The sequence below is a fragment of the Portunus trituberculatus genome, chromosome 41 (genome assembly GCF_017591435.1).
Source record: "Portunus trituberculatus isolate SZX2019 chromosome 41, ASM1759143v1, whole genome shotgun sequence".
Lineage (NCBI taxonomy): Eukaryota > Metazoa > Arthropoda > Malacostraca > Decapoda > Portunidae > Portunus > Portunus trituberculatus.
The window spans coordinates 32,667,450-32,683,925 of NC_059295.1; the positions used below are offsets into that span (position 1 = coordinate 32,667,450).

At 43.4% G+C, this 16,476-nt stretch overlaps 1 protein-coding gene across 6 annotated transcripts in view; it reads right to left on the reverse strand.

Moving 5' to 3' along the window:
- LOC123516909 overlaps positions 1-16,476 on the reverse strand; it is a 133,162-nt gene that overhangs the window by 4,802 nt on the left and 111,884 nt on the right. For 5 of the 6 annotated variants that reach the window (XM_045276676.1, XM_045276672.1, XM_045276675.1 and 2 more), the window contains 12 exons: positions 15,883-15,956; positions 12,577-12,834; positions 12,310-12,428; positions 12,059-12,143; positions 11,264-11,359; positions 10,327-10,499; positions 8,150-8,365; positions 3,214-7,882; positions 2,778-2,987; positions 1,752-1,790; positions 680-871; positions 280-430 (listed from right to left, as the gene is read on the reverse strand). In XM_045276676.1, coding sequence (XP_045132611.1) covers positions 280-430; positions 680-871; positions 1,752-1,790; positions 2,778-2,987; positions 3,214-7,882; positions 8,150-8,365; positions 10,327-10,499; positions 11,264-11,359; positions 12,059-12,143; positions 12,310-12,428; positions 12,577-12,834; positions 15,883-15,956 — 6,282 coding nt within the window. The remainder of the gene's footprint in view (positions 1-279; positions 431-679; positions 872-1,751; positions 1,791-2,777; positions 2,988-3,213; positions 7,883-8,149; positions 8,366-10,326; positions 10,500-11,263; positions 11,360-12,058; positions 12,144-12,309; positions 12,429-12,576; positions 12,835-15,882; positions 15,957-16,476) is intronic. The other variant, XM_045276674.1, reaches the window with a different exon arrangement.

A 16,476-nucleotide genomic window follows, 5' to 3' on the forward strand; every position in this document is an offset into this window, starting at 1 on the left:
GTGTGGTGTATGTGGAAGATCTAAGGTTACCTATAGATCACAAATTGAGCTACATGAACTATAACTTCTCATCACGATGTTAAAGTTGGGAGTGTTTCCAGGCTGAACAGAAAGAGGATAAAGATGATTAGAAAGATATATAGTGTATCAATGAAACTGCTTTAGGATCCCAGATGATGGACAAGAGAAAAGGTCATGAAAGCTAAATATATTGGTGTTGTCATAAGACTGTATCTCATCCCACGGAGACTATACAGGAGCTGAGTGGTGGTGGCTCACCTGCCAGGCTGAGGTAGTCCAGGGAGGAGCGTCCCCAGGAACGGCGGTACTGGGGCTCGGTGAGAGAGTGCTCCCAGGACCGGGGCTCGGGGGGATATTCATACACACGGTGGTGTCGCTGCCTCTTCCATCGCACTCTCTTCTTCAGGCTCTGTTGGCATCAACATTCAGTTAGGCATGATAAATCTCAACCATATCTCATGCTAAGATTTAGTGTCTCCACTGACAAGGTAACTTTCAAAGCCACCTATCTGACATATTCTAGAGGAGATCTATTGAAATTTATCAGGTCATTACAGTTATAATTTTTCCAGTTTGCCAAACATACATATTCCTTCTTATGACTATCAGTGCCTGCAAAGTATGTCCCTTTGGCAAATGTAGAGAGTGAGTGACTTACAGACTTGTTCTGAGGACTCTTAAGTAATGAATGTGAAGGAGTCAAGTCAGAATTCCACTGGGAAGGAGTGAATTCTTCTTCTCCGCTTTCTGAGTCTTCAGAAAGTTCTCCTTCCTCTCTCTCTTCATCTTCATGCGGCTCTTCCTCTATGATGTCCAGGATGTAGGGGGCAGGCTGGCATGGCTCCCCAGGCTACAGAAAAGCATGCACAGTCAAAATACATGAGGGCCCACAGACTTCTTGCAGCTTCCTTCATATTCTAGACTAAATGGTCTTTACAATAAAGGATATTGGAATTCTTCAATATGAATAATTAAGTAGGCATTTATCTTCCTATCATCCTATTTACAAGAGGTCATCTTAATGTGTTTTTTATGAAATTTTGGCAATCCTGAAATCCATTACGACTATTAAGTATATTAAGATACAAGTCCTTTTATTTACTAGTTTAATAATAATGTAAAAAAGCAGACTTTTCTTTCCCACCCAAACACACACACACACACACAGACACAGACACACACACACACACACACACACACACACACACACACACACACACACACACACACACACACACACACACATAATCAATCTTTCCTTTTACTACTGTTTGTGTTGTAATGTTAAAATCAAAGTTACTGACTGAAGTAAGACAAAACATAATGAAATCAGCATTACTGAAACAACAAGCAAAGAGAATTCTACTCTTCTGATATGGACACAAAAACAAGCAAACAAATAAACACACACACACACACACACACACACACACACACACACACACACACACACACACACATGCACATGCAAACATACATCACAGAAAGAAAGTTTGAAAGCACCATAGGAAAGACATAAGAGGTAAAGGTTTCCACACCAATAAACACCCTTAGATGCAGGAAAGGTCATGCAAGAAATACTCAAGAATTTAGAGTCGAGTTCAAAACCAACAGACATTAATGCTAGAACAGTACGGCACAATTACATAAACACACACACACACACACACACACACACACACACACACACACACACACACACACACACACACACGTTTCAATCAGCTTACCTTTTCTTCTACATGTTTGTCCTTCTCCTCCTCCTCCTCCTGGCAGCTCAGAGAAGCACAACAATATTAGTACTTGCAAGGTTATTCTCCCACACATGAAATGCTTATTTGATCTGCTCTGTGATCTAGTGAGTCCACCAGTGAATGGGAGTCACATGCTGGGTGCAATTCTGAGAGATGCCACAAGTTCTTTATCCTGCATCACTACATTAAGGTTGCACACAAACATTAGCATTTAGCAGGCACACTCACTAGGCATTGCAAGGCTTCATCGAGCAACTTAACAGGAATTATTGGCACAGTAAAGGTAAGACCTGTTATAACACCATAATGCTTGGGTTCCCTGATGACTGGGAGACTGAAACATTTTGCTCATCGCTGAATATTTGTGAAAAATTCAATAGCTAGATATATATTTACGACATAAGGTTAGATGGTGAAAATTTTGCAGTATTTCAGAGATAAACAAAATATGATAAAAGAAATATTTCTGATTGAAAAGACTGAATCTCACTGACATTTTCCTGTCTTGAAGGATTTTATATAGTTTTGCTGGAACAGTGCAAGTGCAGGTGCAGGTGCAGGTGCATATCCAGTGTTTGTTACTCTGATTATTTCATTAATGAAAAGTTTGATTTTTTAAAATAAAGTGCCTGACATTTAAGTCAATCTTCCATTATTCAGTGGCCTGATATTTGTGGTGCAATATAGTGCATTTGTTGCATTGCCTTTGAAGTAAAGGAAATTATGACTTCCACAAGTAAGTTATTAGAAAGAAAGGTTAAGACACAGAAATTATATACTTAACCTAAACATTATGGAGAGTATCATTATAAAGATAAAGAGACACACAAAATATCACATTAAAAAGTAATCACCAGCAGGCAGTTTGGGTGATTGTCTCTTAGCCTGTACAGTGAATCTAGCAGGCTGCTTGGGACTGACATGCATTTGGGCTAGCAGTGCTCAGCTGTCAGTGCCACCACTCCACTCCCACATGGGCTTCACAAACATGCCTCCACTCACCTTCCACATGAACTCCCCACTGGTGGAGGAACTGTCGTCATCAGTGTCGGAGTCTGTCTCCCAGTCTGGAGTGTATCTGGATTCATGAGAAGTAGGACTTGCTCCTTCACCCTTGGCAGGACTCCCTCTGGGGCTGTTTTCATCTTCTGAGTCCTCCTCAGAGTCTGCCTCAGCTGTTAGCTGCTCCTCAACCTCTTCAGCATCATTAGTCTGCACATACATATTGGAAGATAAACATGTAATGTAGTAAGTCTGTACTATCTGTTGTAATCCTTTTGACATAAACAAACACAATAGAATCTACAGTCTTGTGAAAGGCATGTGGCAAAACTGAGGATCATCCATTACAATTCCCATTCCCAGGCTCAACTGAACCTGTCACTGTGATTACTGTATTATGATGATAGTGTCAGCAACTATCTGAACAGATACCCACCTTGTACATCTCTGAAGCCAAAAACTCTGCCGATGTCATGTGTCTGAGGCTACTGGGCTCCTCAGTTTTGGGAAGGACTGTAAGTTTGTTGGGAAGATCTTCTCCCTCAGAGTCTGAGAGAAGTGTGGCCTCCCTCTCAGCCTTAGGTTTCTTGTGCTGCTCCTCCTTGTCCTCATCAGAGTATAGGCGACCAAGGAAGCTCAGTTTGATAGGAGCAGCATCTTCATCATCCTCAATTTCACTAATATTGTGGCCACCAGTGCTGCCATCACCTTGCTGCTGTTGCTGCACATCCTCCAGACTGTGCAGTTCTTCCTCCTCCTCCTCCAGTGCTGTTGGTGGAGGATAGTTGACCTCATAAGGAAGTGAGATTTGTTCCACCTGCTCATACAGAGGAGGCTCCTCAAGACTGGCACTAGGGTGGGAGATGCTGCTGAGGGCAGATGTGAAGTATGAGTGATAGGCAGGAACCTGGATGCCCTCGGGAGAACTGCTTGGTGCATCACCGCTGGTGATGACAAACTCTGTTGTTGATTTTGATTCTGAGCTTCTTTCATCTTCTTGGATGCCATGGCTGTCTGTCTGATCCCAGGACAGCTTGCCGGAAGCAGCCTGCTCCCGCCGCAGCAGCTGCTGCAGGGAGCGACCTTCCTCTGAGGGGATGGATTCTGGAGCTACATCATCTGTGTCCTCAAAACCCAATGGGTGGAGTGGAGGGGCTTCAGGGGGTGGTTCTTGCTCTGTTACAAAGGCCAAGTGGCTTCTGGGCTTCCCCTGGTCCACAATGGTTGCCTCATTGGTTTCCGTATTGACAACTAATATGTCCTCAGCATCAAGGTTTGTTCCAGAGTTGTAAATCTGTATGGAGGCAGGGCCATCCTCTTCATCCAGGTCTTCTAATATCAAGCTATCATGAGTATTCTCCAGAGAAGCTCCCAAAGCTTCTCCAGCAATTCTTGAGCACTCTTGTGGGCTTTGGCTGCTGCCATCATCAGCCTTGGTGCCTGTCTGTACCCCAGACAGATGTTCTATCTGGAGTGGCGCAGATAGCTGCATGATGCTGGAGTCGCTTATCACAAATGTATTAGATTTACTTTCTTCACAGTCATTGGAGGCAGGTTCCTCAAACTCTATGCTCCAGTCCAGTACTGAGTCACCCTCTACACCATTTCCATGGCTTCCCCTCCTTCCTGGAGTATCATCCTCTTCAAGGAAGCTTTCCTCTTTGATCGGAGACAAGGTGGAGGAAATTATTCCTCTATAGTTAATGACCACATTGTCTCTGTCTAGAATGGCAGGATCCTCTGGCTCTTCTGGCTCCTGCTGCTGTGACTCTCCCTGCCCAGTCTCCAGCTTGAGGCTCAACTCAGCACGCAGAGCACTGATATCCTCGGGTCTGTAGCCAAGCACTTCTTCCTCGTCTGTTGTGTTGTACGATACGTATGTTCCTTCATCATCCAAGTTCAGCAAATCAGTGGAAGAGTATAAGCTTTTGGAAGAGGAGGATGCATCACTTCGAGGACTAACTTCCTCTTCCTCTTGTCTTTTGGTTTGTTCCTGCACTACTCCCTCCTCTCCTTGACCAGCTGCTTCCTGCAGCAGCTGTCGAGTCTGAAAAGCTGCTGCTTGCCATGCCACCATTTGCTGTTCCCAAAAATCTCCATTTTCTAATTCATTACCCCGCAGGGCTCCCTCACCGTCACCTCGAGCAGACCAACTCCCCTGATAAGCACTTGGGGAAAGGTCATCTTCACCCTGAATGATCAAGGTAGTGTGAGGATCTGAGCTTGGCGACCCAAATTGTAAGGCACTGGACACACCATTGGCATCTGAACTACTTCTTTCTGTCTCTAAACCATTTATAACTTCCCTGGTCATGGGCATAGAATCCACATCATTATTTAGTAGCAAATTTTCTGGACACTTTTCTTGTTTGAAATTGTCACTGTCTACAGAATATGCACTGTTGTTTGTATGCACTACTGGATCCAAAATGTCACTGGAAAAATGGTCTGGAATTCCACCCAACATTCCTCCAGCCAAGTCTAGCTTCAGTTTGGTCTTTGTGCTCACAGGTTCAACTTCACCAGACTGTTCAAATGAGGTATCGACTGGAGCTTCTTTCTTGTATGAGAACTGAGGAGAGGGGAACTCTCCCCAGCTGGTGTTAGAGTACATGGACTCCTCCATCACTGCCTCTTCCAGTCCAGCACTGGTGGCACTGCTAGGGGTGGTGGTTGTATTGTCCACCAGTGTAGGAGTTTTATCATGGTGCAAATGCTCTGGTGATGTGGACACTTTAGAAGCTACAGTGTGGAAGGACTCTTCACTCTGCACCGATTGATGATTCTCAGTCAATGCTTCACTGAGAGGTGAGGCTTTGCTGGACTGTTGTGTTACCTCTGGTGGTGTGGCAGACTTATGCTCTAGCTTTCTGTCACCCTTCAGACTGAGCTCTGACTCAGACAACACCTGAGTGCCCTCACCTGAGCCAACTAAGGTGCTGCTCACACCTTCATGTGCAGTGTAAAAACTTGGACTAACAAAATCAGATATGTTTGAAGAAGTAGCATTTGCTGAAATATCCTCTTTGTTCAGAATATCTTGTTCAAAGCCGACAGCAACTGAGTCGTTCACTGCATCACACGCAACGTCCCCATCTCCAATAATACCTTCCATAAATACAGGATCTGAGCATGAATTTTCTCTACTCAATGTTTTTCCTAGAAATTTGTCCCACTGATCAAGATCAAACTCAATACCACTGAACTCGGCACTAATCTTTGTGTCCTCGGACCCGGGGAGTTGTGCAGCTGGTGCATCAGATGACGGACTGACTGGAGGAGCCTCTGTGGACTTGACAGCTTTATATAGATCCAGAGAGTAGTCTTCCAAGGCTCCAATCACTATCTCTTCCCCTTTCACTATCTCCTCAGGGGTGTAGCTGGGCACACTTTCCTCTTTTATACTTGACAGGCCCTCATTCTTTCCTTGTTCACCTTTATTACTGGTGTCTTTACCTTCACTACTACTTGTACTGAATACAAGTCTCTGTTTAACTTCGTTGTTCTGTGAGCTGTTAATATCAGCAGTCTCTTCTTTACTACTAGTTAGAGATCCACTGAATTCACTATTTAAACATTCACTTTGTAACTCATCCTTATCCATCACTCCTGTTCTGGTCAGACTCAGGACTTTAAATGGTGTGCTTGTTCGTCCCTCAACAAAATGTTTGTCATACAGGGAAAAATTATCGGAATCACTTCTATCATCAAATGAATCCACATAATTACCTTTCACTACATGCTCTGTTGCATTTGATAAGCTTTCTTCATCACTGGTACTTCCTAAAACACTTTTCTCTTGACTATTGTCCTTCAGACTACCTTCAGCTGTCTCCTCTTTGATGTTTTCACTGAACACCACAGATGTCACATGTGCTGAGCCATCAGGCAGATCCTCCTCAGCACTCTTGGGGCCTTCAGCCATTTCATTCCCAAATATGAAACGGAACTCTTTACGCTGATTACTGTTGATATGAGTGAAGGCAGAGGGGCTTGTTGGGGGTGAGAGAGACGAGTGGGCCAGGCTGGAGCCTCCATTGTGAGCCACAATGTCTGGGAGAGCCACTGGCTTAGGCTCCCGGGAAGACACCACACAGTCAGGGGAAGCAGGAAGAGGCTTCACTCCCACACTGTTGTCTGTTTCATCAGAGGGTGCACTCTTTCCCTCTTTTGCATCACAGACTTTCTTCACTGTCTCCTCTGTTGTCTCAGAGGAGATCAGTTTACATAAAAAAGGATCCTGTTCACTGTGTAGTCTCTCATGAGAATTACTGGAACCCTCCGACTCAGCATCAATTATCAGCCTGTCAGTGGAGCCGCCTTGTGGAGTCTCATCCTCTTGGTGGTACTCACTCAAGAATGTGTCTCCATTAAGGCCTTGGTTCCTGTATTCTATGGAGGAAGCACACTCCCTGCTCACCTCCGTGATGATGGAATACCGGTGCTCTGCCTGCAGACGCTCCAGGTCTCCCATGAACTTGGCATCCCTCAGTGCCTCCTTAATGTTCCCCTCACTGGAAAAAGTCTTCTCTTGTGATAGTGGTTCAAAACCAAGGGAGTTGCGCTGACTAGTAGTGTCCGAGTCACTGGCATCGTCCACCACTGTCAGCTTCATAAAATCCTGCACACTCTGGCTCTTGAGGCGCACCATTTCTGTGAATGCTCCTTGTTCCAACTTCATAGAGAATCCTTCCTCCTCCTCTGACAGTGCTCCTGTGAGGCTAGGGTGGCCTCTCCCATCATCGATGGATATTCCCCCCATTCGAGTAGCAATGGACTCAGGGGGGTTGGAGACAAAGGAATCCTTACCCAGCTTGAAGTTCACTCCCCCCTTTTCTGGGGAAGTCTGACCAGTGCTGGGCTCTGATTTCTCTCCAGCCAGATAGTCATCAAGCTTGAGTATGGCATCAGTGATCTCCTGTGTGAGACTGTCAATCTGTTGGCCAGGCTCCACACCAAGCCAGGAAGGCAGAGGCTTGAACCTGGCATCTATCCTTGCATCCAAGTCCTCAGCAGATCCATGCAGGTTTTGCAGGCTGGGAGACATTGCCTCACCCAGAGGTTGAGTGTCCATTGCTGATGACAAATTAAAGTCGCTCTCAAATCTGTGAGGGAAAGACAATTATTAGTTCTTATTGAAAACTCTATAAAATATGTAAGATCAGTTTCTCAATGACTGTTTAAACAATGACACTTAATATCAAATGCTCAAAGATAATACTTTATCTGCTACTACAGCCACATATCTATCTATATGTAACATCTTTTTCAAGGAATTCTCTAACTCTCCCATGAGAAATGCCATGGAAGGATTCAATAACGCAGCAGCATTCTGTATACAACTTCATATTCCTTCCCTCTGGTCTCCTCACCTGAGGCTTGAGGTGTTGCCAGTGTGCATGATGCTGTGGTCACGGCAGTCCAGCTGCTGGAGTTGGTTCCACCGCTGCTCAAAGTCTCCTAGGGAGGAGGTGTCTTGGTCGGGTGTGGCAGCAGCATGCTCCCACAGGTGTGCCAGAAGGGAGTGGGTGTGCATCATGGCAGGGCGGCTCTCCTCCCCCTCCCAGCACTGCTTCATGATGTTGTACCTGCAGTCATTACAAAACTCAGTAACATCAATCTTTACTTTGATTTCATTTTCAAGTAGTGGAGATCTTTCACGCAGCATGATTGGTGGGGGCTATGTGGCAGATACAAAAGGACAGAGTGGACCTATGGCTTGAATTTTTAAACACATAATTCTCTCACAAGGACTATTCTCAAAGGCTAGAAATATATCTACAGTGGAGGAAAAAAAGGCTGGCCGAGTAGGAGGCCGGCCAGCCTTTATTTCTGTATTTGGCACCATCCATTTCTCACTTAAGGAAAAATGCCGGTAATTGACTACATAGTAACCTCACCCCATCACTCACTCATCAGTTGCAATAGACACTGTGTTTCAGTATCAATCAAGACATCAGTGGGCATCTGTTGTTTGACCGCTGCCACTCTCCCGCGCGATTAGCAGAAATTAAAGTCTGCTTTACTTTATCGTGTCTGACATCCATCCCTCATGAGTGGGAAGCCCCTTGATCATGATACTAGGGTCAGTGTGATTCAGTGTCACAAACTAGGCCTTCAAACAAAGGACATAGTGAAAGAAACCGGTGTGAGTGAGCAAAGTGTTCGTCGCTTGGTTGCTAAGTTCAAAGCGTCTCCGAGTGGTCAAGCACCCACTCCTGGTAAGAGTAATGGCAGACCAACGAAAATTAATGAAATTTCGCTCAGAGTCCTGAAGCGGTGCGTGGATGTCACTCCCACCCTTACAGCAAGGAAACTTAAGGAGGAAAATCCCCAGTTGCTTGGTGATGTGACCGTTAGAACTGTCTGGCGCACTGCACAAGCGACTCAATTACAAAAAAGTGGCGGCACGTAGAAAACACGCTTTAAATGATAAACAAAAGAAATCTCGCAAAGAATTTGCTAAGAAATATTTAGAGTGGCCCTTAAAAAAGTGGCACAGTGTCCTGTGGACTGACGAGTCATTATTCATAGTGAGTGACACGAAGGGAAAGAGAGTGTGGGTGAGGAAGGGTGTCAACAGGGATGATCCCAAGACTTGTGCCCTTACAATAAAACACCCTCCATCCCTTATGGTATGGGGTGCTTTCGGGTAAGGGGGTAAAGGGATTAGTGGTGCTCCAGAGGAATGTCATGGTAAACCAGCAAGTTTATCTTAACATTTTGGAAGAAAACTTGGGGGAGTGTTTTGTGAACAGTGGTGCTGAGATCCTCATGCATGACAGTGCCCCAGCACACAGAGCACACTCCATCAAAAACTGGCTCCAGGATAATGAGATTGAGTATATTCCTGATTGGCCAAGCAACATTCCAGACCTCAACTCCATAGAGAACTTGTGGAGTATTCTAAAAAGGGATCTGAGGGAAAGAGACACCTCTACGATAGAGAAATTAGAGGCTAAGTTGCATGCCGCCTGGGCGAGGATTCCTGCCTCTACGCTGCAGCATCTGGCAAACTCTGTTCCAACACGTCTAACCAAGATCAGGAAGACTGGTCTTTCCTCAAATAAGTAGTCAGATGTTTGTAAGTATTACGTGATTTTATTGTTATGTTGTTCGTAACTTTGTGAACCATCTGGGGGATTGGGGAGGCTGCGAAAGTTAGCGTGGTTATTATGAAGCTACAAAATGGCGACCCGGCCAGCCCTTTTTTCCTCCACTGTAGCCAAATCTAATGCAAGTCTTTGAAAAATAGTCCCAGTAAAAGAAGAAAGCATTTAAGAATATCTAAGTTAACTAACACTAAGTTACACATAATAGTAAGCAAATGCTGATGGATGGCTTACAAAAGATATTAAAAAGATGGCTGTCCAATCCCACACTTATTCTTTAGCATGTCAGTGACTTTATGCTAATATTGGTGGTGCTTGGATGACATAAAGACAAAAGATATTAGAAAAAACTAATATATCTTATTTGTTGGTACACTAATTATGTAAAGTGAGGAGAGGGCAGTCAGCAGAGCACCCCAAGTCCCTGTGTGACATACAGCTTGCCGGCATGGAGCTGCAGGTTTGACGGAAGGTCCAGCTGGGTTGTCTGGTCCACAATGACATCCTGGATCACCTGCTCGTGGTCCAAGTGGTGGTACGGCAGGTCACCTCGGCTGGCTATCTCCCACATTACCACACCAAAGCTCCACACATTGGCTGCCTTGGTAACCTGGCAACAAAGGACATCTGAAGGCATTCTGGTAGCATAAATAATCAACTCAGAGTGAACAACAAGGTAAGAGCAAGCTATACAGAAAGAAAAAAACTACACATCAAATTGTGTTTCTCCAATTGAAGTACTGACACTTTGAATAAGTTACTTCTGGAAGTGCTCAGTGCAAGGGACACCAATTGATTTAATGCTGCAATAAACCCTCAATATAACTATTTGGGGGAAGGAGTTAATTTTCATTAAAAAAAAAAAATAATAATAATAAGAACCCCACTGAGTTATAAAACTCAAACCCTCAATAATCTGACATCAAACACAATGTTAATTTAGTGACTGACACTAACTCAATATGCAATGATAGCTATACTGCAAAGGATATTATTTAATCAGCCATCTCAGTACCACTGAAAATTTTCTTGTGAACCCCTAGGGGTTTGCAAACCCCAGTTAGAGAACCCCTAATATATCTGATAGTATTTTAGCAAGCATTTAATAAAATCAGGTTCACTATATGAAATGGCTGTTTTGGAGGCTCCAATACTTTCCTGTTTTCTTCTCTTATGACTATAACCAAGGCAAGACTTATTTGATAGACTGAAACAATATGCTACACCCAATGTCCACAATATCACAGCAACTTACTATATCAAGTGTTTACTGTACTAAATTGCATACAAGGAAAAAGGCCAACAGGATCATGACTAAAATCCACCATTATAAGGGTAGATCATTACAATTCCATGCCACACACAGCACACTACCTCCTTGGTCTCAATGGTGGTGTCGGTGCACTTGAGGGTTTCTGGGGAGCACCACCGCAGGGGAAGTGCCACATCACCAGCACAGTAGTACTCATCCTGCAACACAAGCAAGACACTGTATCTCTGACATATGTAGTATTTATCAAAGGTTAATTGTTTACATCTGGAAGTGTCCAAACCCATAGGAGAAAATTGATAATGATAATAATGATGATAATGATGATGATACTGTGAAAGAAGAAAGAGTGTAACCACACCACAGTATATTGTCTGTGATAAGAAAACATTCCTGCAAATTCACTAGCTGCATTGCATCATTCAAGCTCAAGCCAATTGCGTGATCAGGAGACACAGCAGCAGCAGCAGCAGCAGCAGCAGCATCAAGTAAAGCTGTGTGGGTAGTGACAAGTCTGTGGCTTGACACACTCCATGAACACAACAATGGAATAACTCCTCTTTTTTGTGTTTAGGTAATTTCTCTTAAAGTATACAATTCACCACGAGTATAATGACAAGTTGCATAAATATTAATATATATGTAGTGCATCAGGTGGTAAAAATACTTTGAATGTCATTGTTGTAATTTGAGAATAGGTACATTAATTGATAAAATAACAATAGGTATCTGTTGATGCCTATGATTGGCTCATACTATTATAATTCACTACTAGTAGATATTATACAATAATCTGGCACAATAAATGTCCTCTCTTTGAAGTATCATGGAGGCAAATGCAAACATCAATTAAAAGAAATCACTCTAGATCTCAGTTGGTGTCTAATGTTGTTTCTTACCTTATAAGAATTTAAACTGAACCCATAGTCTCCAATCTTCACAGAGTTGTCTTCCTCTACCACACAGTTCCTGGCAGCCAAGTCCCTGTGTTTGGAAAGAGAGAGAGAACCTTTGTGAGCTTCATGTGCCATAAGTTTCACATGTTACCTCAACAAATACTCATTATCTTCTCATCACATAAATCACTTCAAAAGATTAGAACTCAACAGACACTCATCTGGGCATCCATCCCACAGCCAGAATGACTCACGTGTGGATGAAGTGATGTGCATGCATGTGTGTGAGGCCGGATGCCACATCCAGGGTCATGCGAAGCAATGCTACCTCGCTCAGACTCCTGTCACTCCTCAGCACAGCCTTGAGGTCCCCCTGCAAGAGAGGCACAATGAATAGCTGAGCAAGGATGAGTTCTGCACGATTCATACCCATTGCATGTACAATATTTATGTATATAAGAGATTTAATATGCATTCTGAGCTTGAAACAAGAAAACAGATTGGGTGGCATAACAGCTCACCCTGGGACACAGCTGCAGCAGGATGAGGAAGGGCTCTGCCTCCAGGCAGTGTGCCAGCACCCGCAGCACGTTGGGGTGGGACAAGTCACGGTATGGTCGTAGCTCCTGAAGGAAGTACTGCTGCTCTGAGGGTGAGGCATCCTCCCGCAGCACCTTCACAGCCACAGGGGTGAGGCCACCGCTGCCCACTGTTGTGCTCACTGGAGACTCACCTTTAGTGTGGTCACTGAACACCCCTGCTGCACGGCCCTCCAACACCTGCCAGGGAGGGAAGGGTGTGGAGTGAGCCTTGCATGATTAAACCTAATAATTCACACTATCCTGGAGGGGGACCTTGACAGCCTTGGTCAGCAGCCTCCCAAGAGAACTCGTGCTAAATTAAACTTATTCCTTGTCAGAAAAGGTTATTGAAAAAAGATGACGGCTTTATACAAATGCACATGCTTAACTAGGGAAATGAAAAAATAAAATTAAACAAAAATTCCTCATTCTCATCATTCTTTTCATAATAACTAGTTTTGTCAGCAAAACTAGTTATTATTAGTCTTTGTTCACCTAGTAACTGCAGCTTGCCAGGCTGGACAGTCCTAGCTGCCTCCCTGCATATGCCTGGGTCACTGAAAACTTTGCAGTTTACCTCTAAAATCTCTTAAACTATAGAAATAAGCTACTGTACATCACACAATACTATTTTACACTGCACCGGTGACACCTGGGAGGCAAAACTGTGAGCTTGTGAAATTTGTAAGTGAGCCATCACTTCCATCGGAACATGAAATTAAGTGAATGAAACAGCTGACAACTGTCACCCACACATTGCACACTCATTGAGCATGAGCCTGTCATGCATACTGCCTGCTAACCTTCCATGAGACACCCCAATGATACTCCATTATTCTTAGCAAAGAACCTATTTCTAACCAGCCTGAGTAATTCATTATGTACTGTTAGTTGTCTGCCATCAAGACACACTCATTACTTGTGGATAAGTGCCACATTGGTGAAATGCAAATACCTATAGTTAACATAACAGAATGTAATTACTGTATTGGGTTTAGCATTTATTCGTTCAGCCAGTTATGTATTGTGTTTGTTTGTTTAATTAATTCATAATCTTTTACCAGATAAAGATTAGGAAGACAGATACACAGATAATTAGTGTAGAGCTTCCCACAGGCATACCTAGAGTAGAACACAAGATTAGATTACACAGGTGTGAAATGTGCCCCAATTAAAGGAAAAAACTCAACAAATATAGAATCAGAGAGGGAATCATATGAGGGAAGCTCAGTCCATACATGATACTGTACTACTGAGTAAATATTACAAATGTATAAGAATTAAGACTCAAATATTCAGATAAAAATGATATCAGAGGTAACAAGATGCATTGCTAATGTAAGAGAAAGAAGGAACACACACACACACACACACACACACACACACACACACACACACACACACACACACACACACACACACACACACACACACACAATAGAGAGACAATCTATATGAAAGAGATTAAAGTAACCAAGCTTGAAATAAAAGAGTTAATGAAGGAACTGGATGAAGAGAAGGCAATGGGACCGGATGAAGTCTCAGGCAGAATACTGAAAGAATGTAGGGAAGAACTAGCAAGTCCTATATACAACATCATAAAATGCTCAATAGAAAATGGAACAGTGCCAGTAGAATGGAAAAGAGCTGAGGTGGTTCCCATATATAAGAGTGGAAGGAAAGAAGAACCTTTAAATTACAGACCGGTATCACTAACTAGTGTAATATGCAAGATGTGTGAAAGAATAATAAAGAAACAATGGATCGAGTTCCTTGAAGACAACAAATTAATATCAAATAGCCAATTTGGTTTTAGAAAAGGACGGTCTTGTGTAACTAATTTATTGAGTTTCTATTCTAGAATAGTAGTTACTTGGATTTAAAAAAGGCGTTTGACAAAGTGCCACACGCAAGATTACTGTGGAAGTTAGAGGAGAAGGGTGGCTTAAAAGGAAGCACATTGAGATGGATAGAAAATTATTTGAGGGGGAGAGAAATAAGGACGGTAGTTAAAGATATGAAGTCCAAGTGGAGAGCAGTAGAAAGCGGAGTGCCACAGGGGTCAGTATTGGCACCAATACTTTTCCTCATTTATATTAACGACATGCCAGAAGGAGTGAACAGCTACATAAATTTGTTTGCGGATGATACGAAACTGTGCAGAGTTATAAAGCAAAAGGAGGATTGTGAAATACTGCAAGAAGACCTAAATAAGATCTGGGAATGGAGTAAGAAGTGGGAAATGGAATTCAATGTGAACAAAAGCCATGTCATGGAAATGGGAAAGAGTGAAAGACGACCTGTGGGAATCTATAAGATGGGAGATGGAGTAGAACTGGAGAAAGTCAAAAGGAAAAGGACTTAGGAGTGACGATGGAAGAAAACAATCAACCAGTAAGCCATATTGATAGAATTTTTAGAGAAACATATAATTTGCTGAGGAATATTGGAGTAGCATTTCACTACATGGACAAAGAAATGATGAAGAAATTGATAAATACTATAATAAGACCCAGATTGGAATATGCAGGAGTAGTGTGGACCCCTCATAAAAAGAAACACATAAGAAAATTGGAGAGGCTACAAAAATGGCTACAAGAATGGTCCCAGAACTTGAAGGGATGACATATGAGGAGAGACTAAAGGCTATGGATCTACCAACCTTGGAACAAAGAAGGAGAGAGGAGACCTGATACAAGTCTATAAATTGATCAACGGAATGGACCAAGTGGATAATGAGAAACTGATCCTGAGAGAAGAATATGACATCCAAGCACAAGATCGCATAGTAAAAAGCTGAGAAAGGGAAGATGTCTGAGAGATATTAAAAATATAGTTTCCAGAGATGTATTGAGACGTGGAACAGTTTAGATGAAGAAGTAGTGTCTGCAAAGAGTGTGCACACTTTTAAAGTAAGATTGGATAAGTGTAGATATGGAGACGGGGCCACACGAGCATAAAGCCCAGGCCCTGTAAAACTACAACTAGGTAAATACAACTAGGTAAATACACACACACACACACACACACACACACACACACACACACACACACACACACACACACACACACACACAGAGGAAGAAAGCAGAACACAAAGGTAAAGAGACTGACTGTTTGATTAACTGACTGACTGAAGCCACAACAACATGTCATGTGGCACTGAGGCAAGGAGAGAGACAAGAGGAGACAGGGAGAGGGCAGGAGGTAGGAACATAAACAGGTGAGGGGAACAATATGACTCACCTGTCCAAACCAGCCCTGGCCCAACTCCCTCACGTACTGCAGCTGGTTGCGGGGGAAGCTCTGGTGGGGCTCCGCTGTGGGGGACACAAGCATGGTTATTTGGAGTGTGGGGACAGTAACAGTGGCAGTAATGGGATGATGGTGATATGATAAAAAGTGCTGCTACTGTTACTACTCCACTGATAGGATGAACATGATATAATAAATAGGTAAGTACAAGCAAGGACAGTGTGTACTCTTCACAACATCCCTCCTCTCAGTACACAAGTGACCCAACATCCCAACATTGCAGAGCCACATTGACACCCAAGACTCTTCCTCAGGCCCCAGCCACTGTACACCTTGACAGCAAAATCATTACACCAGAGCCATCCATCACTCCAGCGACTCCTTTTGTGCAGCCAGTCATCAGGAGTATTGCAAAGCCTGGAGCTGCTAAGGGAAGATTCAACGGGGGATGCAGGTTATTAAAACATGAATTGATGGACCGATGGACAAGGAAGGAGATGGATTGACTCAGTAAAACCTGCCAATAATTATAGAGGGCAGGCATTGGAAAGGGGGAACTTCATCAGTTTTCCAGAATAGTATTAG